Source organism: Pagrus major, chromosome 17, assembly GCF_040436345.1.
Source record: "Pagrus major chromosome 17, Pma_NU_1.0".
Taxonomy (NCBI): Eukaryota; Metazoa; Chordata; class Actinopteri; order Spariformes; family Sparidae; genus Pagrus; species Pagrus major.
The window spans coordinates 14,638,153-14,650,775 of NC_133231.1; the positions used below are offsets into that span (position 1 = coordinate 14,638,153).

The 12,623-nt window shown below is 42.0% G+C and overlaps 2 protein-coding genes across 4 annotated transcripts; both read right to left on the reverse strand.

Moving 5' to 3' along the window:
* Positions 1 to 1,861: 1,861 nt before the first annotated feature.
* On the reverse strand, positions 1,862 to 7,502 carry LOC141012318 (uncharacterized). 2 transcript variants are annotated; one of them, XM_073485768.1, is made up of 3 exons: positions 7,237 to 7,502; positions 5,861 to 5,986; positions 1,862 to 5,451 (listed from the first exon to the last, which is right to left on the reverse strand). In XM_073485768.1, exons 2-3 carry the CDS (start codon positions 5,975 to 5,977, stop codon positions 1,951 to 1,953), a joined length of 3,618 nt encoding a protein of 1,205 aa, XP_073341869.1. In that variant the 5' UTR covers positions 5,978 to 5,986; positions 7,237 to 7,502; the 3' UTR covers positions 1,862 to 1,950. The 2 variants fall into 2 exon arrangements, with proteins under 2 accessions (XP_073341869.1, XP_073341868.1); XM_073485767.1 differs by lacking the exon at positions 7,237 to 7,502 and having other exon boundaries at positions 5,861 to 6,053.
* Positions 7,503 to 8,656: 1,154 nt separating this feature from the next.
* On the reverse strand, positions 8,657 to 11,482 carry LOC141011940 (uncharacterized). 2 transcript variants are annotated; one of them, XM_073485296.1, is made up of 2 exons: positions 11,316 to 11,482; positions 8,657 to 10,784 (listed from the first exon to the last, which is right to left on the reverse strand). In XM_073485296.1, exon 2 carries the CDS (start codon positions 10,728 to 10,730, stop codon positions 9,177 to 9,179), a length of 1,554 nt encoding a protein of 517 aa, XP_073341397.1. In that variant the 5' UTR covers positions 10,731 to 10,784; positions 11,316 to 11,482; the 3' UTR covers positions 8,657 to 9,176. The 2 variants fall into 2 exon arrangements, with proteins under 2 accessions (XP_073341397.1, XP_073341396.1); XM_073485295.1 differs by having other exon boundaries at positions 8,657 to 10,787.
* Positions 11,483 to 12,623: the final 1,141 nt, after the last annotated feature.

The window sequence follows — 12,623 nt, forward strand, 5'->3', positions numbered from 1 at the left end:
TTAAACGTGAATGACCGTATCACAAGCAGTGGTGGAAAGTAACTAAGTGCACTTAATCAAGAGCTGCATTTAAGTAAAATTTTTAAGTACTTTACTTTCCTCTACTCTACTCCTCTACAATTCTGAGGCAAAAATTGTACTTTTTACTCAACTGCATTTATCCCATCTGTGTTCTGGGGTGGGGTCACAGTGACAATTAATATAAAATAAATAATCATTAAGAAATTGATGTAATATTATAGATTAAGCAGGAGGGGACATTTACAAGCTACCCAGCAGATAAGCTATATAAAGTAGTTAAACCACCTTTACCAGCTTCAACATTTAAATGATGAACACATTAATGCATTAATAATTATAATCCAATAAATACACTCTGTTTACTTAAATATTTTAATTGCCTGACTTTTATTTTTAACACAGTATTTCTACACTGTGGTATCGCGGATTTAAAGTACAAGATCTGAGCGCTTCCTCCACCTGACCACAAGAAATATTTCTACATTTAAATGTAAAGTCTATTCACATTTTGACCTAAAAATGACAGACACAATCACAAATGTATACAAAAGTGACCTTTATTGGTTTTAAGACAAACTATAGCATAAAGTCATTTACAACAGAGCAGGGTGTCCACATGGGAAACGTCTTTTGAAATGTTATTTTTTCGTGATTGCACCAAAAAGCCTGACACTGAAGCATGAAAAAGCAGCTCTTTCAAAAGAAGTAAACAGTAACGGATGTTCAACAACACTCCTGTTGCACTTAGTGTTACAGGTGGGGAATGTGCGTTTGTCAGCTTTTTTTTTGTGTTATGTTTTTTGAAGAAGAAAATTAAGTTGATTTCAGCCATCATATTACACATAAATCCACAAAAAGAGGTAACTCTTTGACAAACGTGTGCATGAGAAAAGCTGATATTCACTTTAAAATTTTAAATACAAAATGCTGATACATGTCTTTGTTGGAGACCAGAACAAAACAGTCAGTAGAGCACATCCTCTGAAACATTTTGAGGAACAGCTTCATACATCAAGAAACAACCTGCATGACTTGAAATGCACAAGAGATATCAAAGTGGTCATACAGTGAACACATGAATCAAGATGAGGTGAGACTGTTTGAAATTTGTAAAACTATACAGATAATTAATTGGTCGTCCTGTTCACTATTGAGACGGTTTATAAAATATGAATGAAAATCTGCACAAACAAAATCTTTGTCAGTTCTTTCACAAGAATACAGTTTTAACATTAATTCATTCAACCCTCTGATCAGATGGTGATTTTGCTAAGTGCTGAATGTGTAGCGGACTTTTTAAAGTTTAACATCAAATTGCCAAGAGATTGCAGGACACACAAGTATGTTTGTCTTTTCAAACACAGGTGTTTTTTCGCTTGCAAATTCTTATACTTATTTTCCATGATAATAATTCCATATTCATTTACACACAGCAGTATGTCTTCACTTTGCTTATTTTGTTGAATAGCTGGTTACGTTGTCCCAGGGCTGCTTCTGGTTCGACATTTATGCACTAAAAGCACAAAATATTTGGGGCATCTCTCCGACGAGGCCTTGCAGTCCCATTTGGCACAACTTGTATCAAATTTAAAACTTCCTATCTATCGACACCTCCTCTGTTCTTTCTGATAAACAGAAATGTAATTGCAGAAACTAAAGAAAAGATAGTGGCTTCTACCTCAAGTTCTCTAATGAACGTCATGAAAACAGAAGGTGTCCCTAATATTTCGTACATTTAGTGTTTGCTTGCAATCTGAAAACCGACACGCGAGTGGTTGAAGATATGATTGTTGTCAAATCTTCCAAATCCTTTGAGATGCAGGTGAGTGTCGAGCAATGTTTCTACATGTTCTATTCTCGGACTACAGGACCCCTGTGTTAAAGAAAACGGCTGATGTACGTGTAGAAGGGGCACAGATTCTCCATTCCTTACACCTGGCCTCTTGCGTGCTGCAAATAATGTTGATAAAGTTCTGAAATGGCAGCAAATGCTTTATTACACACAGCACACCTCACTACATTTGAAGACCCTTCATTTGACGGGCTAGGCATTTCAGTGACGTGCCTTTTCACAGTTTGCAAGTGCGTAATGGGTTTTCCAAGTGTATTTTCATTTATTCTATCACATTTGACCTCTCTATCTTGAATCGGGTGTGTGCTGCCCGGGTGATGCGATATTTTACTCAAATCATGATCCTGGTTGTGGACAAGGGAAATCACGGGTGCTAGAGGCGACCCTTGAGGGACTGGGTCTGAATATTTGGATAAAGGGCTCAGGTGAGAGTTGCATTTCTCAGGTTCTGGATGTAAAGTCGCCATGTGGTTGTTCATGGGAGGGCTAAGCATTTTCTTGTTAGGCTGTGTGGTTAGATCATCTGTGGATAAAACAAAATCAGAGTCCTTCCGCATGTCTTGCGCTGAGGAATGGCAAAGCTGGTGGCTGAACAGCAAATCTAGAGTCTTAAAGCTGCTGCTGCACTGCTCACACTGATAAGGCAGAAACACTTTCTTGGGCCTGACCTGAATCCACTGGAAGTCAGGGTGCTCGCTCATGTGCTTCTTGTACGGCTCCACAAAACGAAAACCTTGCCCGCACTGAGGACAAGTGAAGCGACCGCGTCTCTGTCGATGGACTCTCTGATGATGCCACAGTTTCTTCCAGCTTTCTAGAGTCTTTCCACAACAGGCACAGGTGTAACTTTGACCTCGCGCGTGAGTGAGCATGTGGGCTCGCAGCCTGCCCATGTGTCTGAACAGCCGCCCACAGCTCGGACATAAATACTTCCTGGGATCTGAACGGTTATCTAGTTTGTTTAGCTTTGACACGAGGTGTGAGAGAGGGTGAGCCGGTATGACTGTTGACTGGAACGGTTTATTTAAGTTCGCCAAGCGCTTCTTGCGGCCGGTTTGCGATGTTCTTTTCTGTTTCTCACAATTTGCGGCGGAGATGGGAGAAGTTGAGTTCTGTCCTGATGAACACCTAAGTGCAGGCACTGTGTAATTTATTAATGACATGGTCTCTTCGTCTTTGATATCAGAGCTGGAAGCGTTTCTCACTCCAATGCACTGAGAGCGATGGGAGCTAAATTCAGCCAGTACGCCAAACAGCTTGTCACAATACAAGCAGCGATAAAGTTTTGCACCGGTGTGGTCTCTCATGTGGCTGTTGAACTCCTGCAGATGGTCAAAAACATTCTTGCAGATGTGGCACGTGTACGTTAGTGAAGGCCTTACGCGTCTGCTGGGGTGTAAATCGTCGCCGCCTTCTGAAGGTCTACAAGTGTGATTTTTTGCATTGCTATAATGAGTGAATGATTTTTCACAACGTGTGCAGTTGTAGCGCTTCACGGACCAGTGCGTCAGCTCGTGAACACGGAGGAAATAGGCCTGACCGAAAGCTTTGCCACATATATCACATTTATAAGGCTTCTCTCCAGTGTGGACACGCACGTGTCGTACAAGGGCAGACTGAAACCGGAACGTTTTACCACAGTACTGGCACTCTTTTCTTTCTTTCTTTTCTGGGGAAACTGTTCTTTGACGTTGAGGAGTGTTTTCAACATAGGTCTCTATGCTGCGTTTTTCAGAAATGTTTTTTTCAAAGTCCTGTACCGGCACCTGTTCATGTATCTTCATATGCGAGGCGTACTCAGAGCAAGAGAATTTGATCTTGCAAAATTGACATTTCTGGTAAATGTTGCTCTTTCTGTGCGTCTTGAGATGAAGATTTAAGTTTGAATTTTTGCTAAAACCTTTGCCACATTCAGGGCATTTGAAAGGTCTTTCTCCTGTGTGAACGCGTTGATGGATGATGAACTGAGACAGAAATTTAAATGTTTGATCACAGTAACCACATTTCAACAGATTTCTACCCCCTTTTTTAGTGTAGACGACATTCACGTTGTCATTTGAGTTGCCCTCCTGATTCGTGTCAACACAGTCTGTTTTTTGTTGAGTGTCAGTGCTGCCTTCATGGCTCTCTACAGGATGTGCTTTCTGTAAAGGAACAGTACTTATTCTCCTCCTTCTCTTGCCGCCTCTCTTGCGCCTGAAAACACTTCGCTGACTGTGCGGACCCTCAGATCTAACTGTGGCATTGCTATTATACTGTAAAGATGCAGGACTATTAGACTCTGACACAGGTTTTAAATGATCCAGCTCGATCTCTATATCCTCATCTTTGACAGCAGGGAGGACCTCAGCAGGTTTAGGTTGTTTTTCAGAGGATGTTACAACATCTGCACTAGAAGGCTCTGTATTCTGCAAGTCTGCGTTCTTTGGAGAGTCAAGACTGGTTTTTGATTGTGACTCTTCACTGCTATTCATGAGACCTGATGGGTGTATTTTAGTGTCATCATTCTGAGTAGGGCTAGCCAGGTTTAAACTGTTCAAGCTCTCTGGAGGAATAACTTCAGGCTCAGCTGCTGGCTGGGAGCTAAGTCGTCTTTGTGTCAATTCACCTTCCTTTAACTCCGTCTGCTGCTCCTGTCCCTCTCCAGACTGTGGAGAGAGTTGATCATTCTTTCCATCTGTATCAGTCTCTTTTTTGTCGGTGTTCAGCTCCACCTGCTTATTCATCTCTGCTCTCTCCCCACAGCCTGTGTCATTGCTCAACACTGACGGGGCCTCCTGGGAAACATCCAGTCTGGAAACTTTTGCTGGAACTTGCTGATCAGCCGGTTTAGCCCTTCTTCTTTTATAACCTAGAAGCTCACTACTTTCTGGAAGCTTGATTTCAGTATGCTTGGGGTCTTCGTTGCTTTCAGATTCAGTCTTTCCATCCTGTGTTGAAGGTTGTTGTTCACCTCTGCTTCTCAGTCTCCAAGAAAAACTGCTAACATTATTAGCATTAGCAGAGGGAGCAGGAGAGGGGGCAGCAGCCTTAGCAACCACAGCTTTAAAAGCTTCAATATCTGATTTTTTTGGTCTTCCTCTTTTCCTTTTTGGCGGCACAGGAATACTGTCATTATGAGGTGAAGTATTGATTAAGGGACCGTCTACATTGTTAGGCACATTATCACTGATGTGGTTCGCTAAGCATGTTGGCAAAGGTATTGTCGTGCTGATCTCCTCATGCTGAACGGCATTAAGACCAGCAGACTCTTTGTCTTCAGTCAACAACGATTTTACTTTACGAGGGCGCCCGCGTTTTCTACGGCTCTCCACAGGCTGTCCACGGCTGTCTGTCGTAGAGCTGCACAAGCTTGCAGATGTCGCTTGAGACTTTCCCTCCATCCCTACCTGTGGCAATATGTGCTCACTGTCTTGACAATTTGTTCCAGCCACTGTTTCAGAGTTAACAGGGCCATCAGACTCCGGGTGCCCCGATGAATGGGATTCAGGTGCAGGTTGAGTCACTTCTGTTGCCTTCACTTCCTTTTCCCATCTGGAGTCCTGATCTTCCTCAACGCATCTCTTGTCTTCAGGTATCTGTGGAGGAATGAAACTTCATTTGTCATAAATGTCACAATGGTATTGTTGCGTAAGTCTTTTAAAATAGTATAAAAAATAATGGCATATAAAAAAAACATATGTTAATGCATTTAGGGCTGCATGCACGCTATCGTAAAAAAGAAAATCATGCAATTATTTTGACAGATACTGCGAAATATGATTCACAATTTGTGTGGGAATGATCGTTAAATAGTCAAGATGCAATACACACTACATGTTCAAAAACATGACAAAACGATGCAACGAAAGTCCATAAATATGCTCACAGGTATGGGAGTTTTCATGCTTCAGCTAGTTAGAAATAGCTAAAAAAAATGCTGTATACTGTTCAAAGACAGCATTATTTTTGGCCCGATATGTCTATATTCCTCTTTTCTCTGGCTACCTGCTTGCAGTCCGAAGGGGCGTGAACGGAATTGCGAGGATGCGAAGCCGCAGAAGTTAACTCAGAGACAGTATTTTGGTCACTGCTTCCTCTGCCGAAGGACATTTTACTCCCCATGTCAAGAGTCTGTGGATTAAACAACAACATTTAATCCTACAGCAAATGTATGCTCGATTAACATGCATCGCTTACCCAGTTTCCCAATAGAAACTTGTTCGAAAGGTAGCAATTAAGGCTGGCAACTAACAATTGTTTTCAATATTGATTAATCTGCCTATTTTTTTCCCCAATAATCATTTGACATTAAATCTGTATAATGTTGAAAACTTGTGAAAAATGCTCTTCACAATTTCCCAGAGGCCAAACTGACGTCTTCAAATTGCTTCTTTTGTCCAAAAGGACACCTAAAGTTTCACTATTTGTCAGAAATTATTACTATAGTACTTTTTACAACAGTTACAATCAATAGGTACTGGCCAACATTTTTCCGAGAAACACGTGAGTATCTTATTAATTATAATGCATCATTCTCGAATAATCCAAACTATATAAAAGGAGCTCCATCACCACCAGCTTCAGCATCAAATAGCCTACTGCTTGGATGATAAGGCATCAGTAATAATACTTCGATGAGATTCTGTAAAACCAGTTAAATTGTGTTGGAGTAAAGCAGCACAACACTTGAGGAAGGTGCTATCCTGCATAATGAATACTTAAGGCAAGATATTGAGTTTCACATTGCAATACTGCTTCTTTTTCTCAATTGAAGCATCTGAATACTTTTCCATCTATAACCATAACAGATCACACATTACACAGACTTTTATGCTAGTGTCCCACTTCTGAACCTGGGGAACGAACTCAAAACCAAGACTCAAAGTACGTGGTGCAGTTTGGAAAGCTCATTTGATGAAAGTGACACATCTGCATAGAAAAGACAGTGTTAGCTAATGTTAGCTCTCCTTTCATCTCACGAACAGACTCATCTGATGGGAGTCTTTCTGATGCACTCAGGAGAAAATGGCTTTAGATTGTAACTAACAAAGCTCAGACATAAACCCAGGGACAAAACAGCGTCCAAACCGGTCACTTAATTCGTGTTTTCAAACACTTGGTTATTAGCGACCTGGCAGCTTCAGCATCCTGCTACCAGTTATCATTAAAAGCTAACACTTAACAGCATGACTAACAATGTAGGCGTCATCTTTTGCTAGGCCAGACTGCTAGCTCCGGTTATTTACCGTTACAGGCCACACGAACCTAACTACAATGTCAGCTCATATACCTTCCTTTATAGTTATTTAAACACTTATGGATATCACTTCACAGCACCGGTAACAAAATGTAATGTGCGGTAGTAAACACAAACTGCTTGCCTGCGTGGGAGAGAGTCAACACTGGTCTCTGCGTAGCCATGCACTGACCGTTGCTCAACTAGCTAGTACTAGCTAGCTCAAAGCTAACATATGCTCTGTCGTTACGTGGCTGCTTAGCACTTTTTTTCCCCTTTTTTTTTTTTACAAGCGTGCAATTGTCTGGGAGCTGAGCTGTGAGTGTGGAGCTGGCTTTCTCTTCCTCTCAGGGCAGTTTGCAGCAGTGTGCCACTCGACATCCGCGCACAAAGCAGCCCGACAGTGTCAATCACGCCGCGGCGAGCTCACACAGCGGATACTTCAGGTGCTGTGGGAAGTTTGGGAACCAGTTTGTTGTGTAGAAGTAACTTTAGTTTGCTTCTAATTTCAGCAGGTGGCTGGTTTGATGCTCACACAGGACTTTGGGAATAGAAGTGTAGCAGATATGGGAGGCAAGTACACCAGATAAATCTGCACAAACACAGGGGCCACACCAGGGATCGTTCACAGCAGTGTTGTAAAAAAGTACCCAACATTCATGCTTGAGTAAAAGTAAAGATATCTTATTTAAATAAGACTTTGGTTAAAAAAAGTGAAAGTCACGATATGAATACTACTTGAGTGAAAGTCTATAAGTATCTGATATTAAATGTACTTAAGTATCAAAGGTTCTGGCAATAAATGTATCAAAAATAAAGGTAAAAGTAAATTATACATATATTTACATATATGTCAACACTGTATTTATAAAACCAAAGCCATTTATGCTTTCTACAATGTCTGACAAAGCTTTGACGTAACCATACCATGTACTTTATAAAGGTGCGTCTCTTAATTATGTACCACCTGCAACAGGTCAGTGGAGCTGTATACATTATATCCTGATAGAATAATAGAGAAAGATTTGAATAGTTCACAAAGAATTCAATGAAATATTAACACAGTTAAACAATAATTTAGCTACACTAGTACACAAACAGCACCTGAACGCCGCATCCACTCTTCTGTTCTGGATGTTACCTCATCATTAGTGGACGCACAACAGCGCCTATTTTTCATTTGAAATGGCCCCCTCTGCTGGAGGGTTAGGGTTAGGGGGAAATGTGCCCATATACAACAGATTTGAAAGGCCACAATGATATTTTTACCCCACCTGCTTTTTTTTATGCTAACTTAATCTTTTGTCTATTTTTCCATTTCTGTATCTTCAATTTATATAATTCACTTTACAAACACTTTTGTAATATTCATACTTGGATTTACTATATTTGTAATGGCTTATGGCACCATAGACCATACTTAACTAGACTGACAGTTAAAGTCCACGTGAAATGTAAAACATTATATCAGAGGTAAAAAAGCACTTTACGTTCAGTCCATTTCTCGTGTGAATGACCTTGGTGACAACACAACATGCTGCATTATCCCATGAACACACACACAATGAGTTTGAAAATATAGTTTAATACAACATATACTGTATTCTTGAAGGCTGACAAAGCTGGAGAGAACACACATGGTATTGTGGCCCATCTCCCACATCCTCACAACACATTCTGGTCATACTAAAAACATATTTAAAAAAAAAAACAACAACTATATTACAGTACCTGGTTATCCCACCAAACATGGGTAAACCATGCATACATTTCAATAAAACTTTATAATTTACATGTTCTATAACAGTTGTAAGGACACTAACTTTAGTCTTTTGGAAAGTCAATATTGGACTGTTTACTGATAAAAAGAAATCCAGCATAATAAAATGTGTGTTCATTTTCACAACTCATCTTACATGTCTTTAGCTTTGAGCGTAGTTTGGGCAAAAAAGCCAGGAGGCATTACGTTCCTGTGCGATGAACTTAAACAAGTAGATGTTGTTCAACCAGGAGACTACTATCTTTAAGCACTTGGTCCATTATCAACATAAAATGTGACATGCAAACTGGATGTGTCTAGTTTTGTCAAGTCTTAATAGGGACAGAGGAGGTTACTTGGTAAATCATCTCAGCAGGTTTGTCTGGTCCACTTTCAACAATGTAACAATCATCTTCTATGTCTGCTCCTGTTTTCCCTTGCCCTTTGTCCAGAGTGACGGCCATGATTTGGTTTTTCTTGATGTTTCCAGAAGCTGGAGCCCCAAGCTTTCTTTCACCATTCATCTGAGCAAGATTTGAGCTCACCACTGGTGTCACCCTCCTTATTTTGAATTGCTGTTTGCCAGCACGCCCGTGCTGTGCCATAAACTCCTGTGCTTTGATGCACTTGTGCCTCTGGAGCAGCTGAGCAGAATCAAAAGAAATATGACAAACTCGACATGTGTATCCATTCGATGCGGAGGATGTCTTTGTTGGTTTGCTCGCTAAACCTGATGCAGAGTTTATGGACGTCTTCACAATCCCAGAGGTAGTGACAGGAAGCCCCTGGCTGCTTTCATAAGATCTGATAGGATTTGGACTTTGGCTCTTCGGTAGAAAGGAGGCGGTACCATGAAGCCTGGACGCAATGGGATTCGGGCTCTTTGACTGCTGGGACAGAGCGACACTGATCCCCTGATTGCTTTGATTGTATGTTCTGATATTCTGATTTTTCAGCGGCAGGGTGGGAGTGACGTGAGATGCCCGACTGACTGTATTCGCTGCACTGAGATTCTGGCTTTTCACCTGTAGAAAGGAAGTGGCCTGAGGCCCCCATGCACTTGGATTCTCACTCTGGACTTGATTTGGCTTCAGTGGATCCGCAGTGATGATTCTGAATTTAGTAGCATTGTTGGGTGAGTTGCAAACATGGAAGCGAGGCACTAACTTCTTGCTGGAGAGCAGCAGCCCGCATCCTATACACCCAGAAACTTTATCTGTGACATGGATGCTGTGATGAGATATGAGAGAGGTCCTTGTCATAAAACCCTGCCCACATTTACCACAAGTGTAAGGCTTTTTCTTGTTGAATTTGCGCACCGTTTGAATTAACACAACTGGCTGGTAAAGTGTCCATAGATCCACTGTCGGTGCTCCTACATTTGCAAAAATATTCTTCATGTCTGGTGAAGAAGAGAAAGGATTTGGGTAAGGTTCTTGTGACAGAGCGGGGTACAACTCTGGCACTTGTGGAATCGGTGCAGACTGCATGGGAACCTGTAACCAAGGCTTCACTGGCAATGAAATCGATGCCAAATTGTCCATTTCAGGTGCTTTCCACACAACCTCACCTGTCTGCAGTCTCTTCAGCTGCTTCTCCTCTTCCATGCGCTTCTCCAGTCTGCGCTTCCTTATTGTTTCATGATCCAGCACCTGGTGTCCTGGTTCATGTGTTGTGCTGTGCTCCTGCATGTCTGTGTATTCAGTAAACTCCGTTCCACAGGAGCAGATGAAACTTGCAGCAGAGCACATGTGTTCCTCCAGGCACCTCCGATTTGCAAATATCTGCTCACAGCTGAAGCAAAACCGACCAGCATTCATCAAGTCTCTGCTTAAGCCATCGTCCATAACATTTTGCAGCTTAAGCCTCCCAGTCTCCATGATCAGGCTGTGGATGTGCTCACTGATGATGTGGACCCCTGCAGAGCTGCTGACCTGCTGGAGACAGGTGTTAAGAGTCAACGCAAACAGAAACAGACAACAACTGAAATGGCCACATTCTCAACACAGTTCATTGTTTAATGGTGGATGGTGCTACCTGACTCAGAGGAGCGAGGTATGCTAACAGCTACATATTGCACAATAAACTAACTGCGTGCTAAATCATGAGGAGACTTTACATTTTCGGAATCACTTAAAGCTTCATTTAAACGTCCATCGTCATTTGCTCGTCTCTGAAAAGCAACTCCAAACTTCTGAGACGAGCTAATGAACTCTTTATCCGATTTTTCCTACCATACACCTCATAGGTTGTGATTTACAGACCACATTATCACCCATCCAAATAAAACTGTGGCACATTTATAACACTATTTTTTTATACAACTAATTGTTAAAAAATACGTTGTCTCAGTCGCGTTTAACAATTTATTTTGTTGAACGCGCGCTTGAATCGCTAGCGCTACAAACCTACCATGCTAACGTTAGCCTCTGCTAGCTAGCTCAGGGACAATAACGTTGGCTTACCTTCACATTTAAACCAGAGTCCCGCTGTGTCAATATTCAGGCATGAACCCGCAAAACACCGCGAACCGCTTGCTGATTGTCTTTCTGTGAGACATTCAGAATCGGACTAACTTGCCGGTAATTAGGACGGGCAGGTAGCAGCTAGCCCATTAGCCAGAGCATATAAAAAAAACCGGAGGAAAGACCCACCCTCTTCTTCTACGGATGGCGCGCTTCGACAGCCAAACGTCCAGGGTTCGCCTCGCTATACTGACACCTATCGACTGGAGGTCGCCATCGACGCTGCGACTGCGGTTTTTATAGTGGCTGGGTTTTAGTGCCAATAAAACAGAGACAGATCAGTAACACCAGCATCAGCTCAGTTCATGTCCTGACAAGATAATCTCAACCCAAGGTCCACTTCCTTGCTTGAAGCACAGTCCTTCGCTCACTCGTCACTGAAATATAGATGTTTAGTAAAGATGTGCACATGATTCAGATCATCTCTAGTGTCTTTTTAGTTGAGCTTGTTCATTTTGACCTTGAAGAACAGTCTGTTAATGACCACTGAGCCCGGTTTCTCCCAGGGTACAACAATAGGGAGAGCAAACCTGTTCAACCCCCCAAAGTCAATGATGGTGCTTGCCGACTCAACCACCATTGAGTCCCTCTTCTCCTCTTACACCATCTGGTGTGGTGCTGCTACAGCCGAGCACAAGGTAAGACTGAAGTGTATAATTTGCTCCGCTGAGGGGGTGACTGGTTGCAATCTGCCATCCCTTCAGGACTTGTACGCCTCCAGGGACCTGAGGGGTGCAGGAAGGATTGTGGTCGACACCTCCCACCTTCCCCCCAGACAAACCGTTTTGAAACACTCCCCTCCGGCAAGAGGCTGCACTCCATCAGGACCCAAACCCCACATCACAAGTAGTTTCTTAACAACTGCAGCTGGTCTTATCAACAAGGCCAGAGACACTACCACTGGCTCTTATCTCGAATGGACACTGCAATGTTACAGTAATGTAAAACCTCTATGCATTTCATGAACGCACATTTCTGGATTATTCTTTGCACTATTTACATTTGACTGAGTATTTACACACCCCTTGGCCAATATTTGACATGTTCCATCCTCTTTATTTGCACAGCTCATTTCATTTTAAAAACCTGTATTTTCTCTCCATGTTCATTGTTATGCACACAAAATGAAATTTAAAGACATTAGCAGGTGGTGTATATTGAAACTCACAGGTCATAGAGCTACTTGTTGATTGTATAGCATTTTCCATGGGCACACAAAATGAAAAGCCCAGAACTATGACTTTCTTA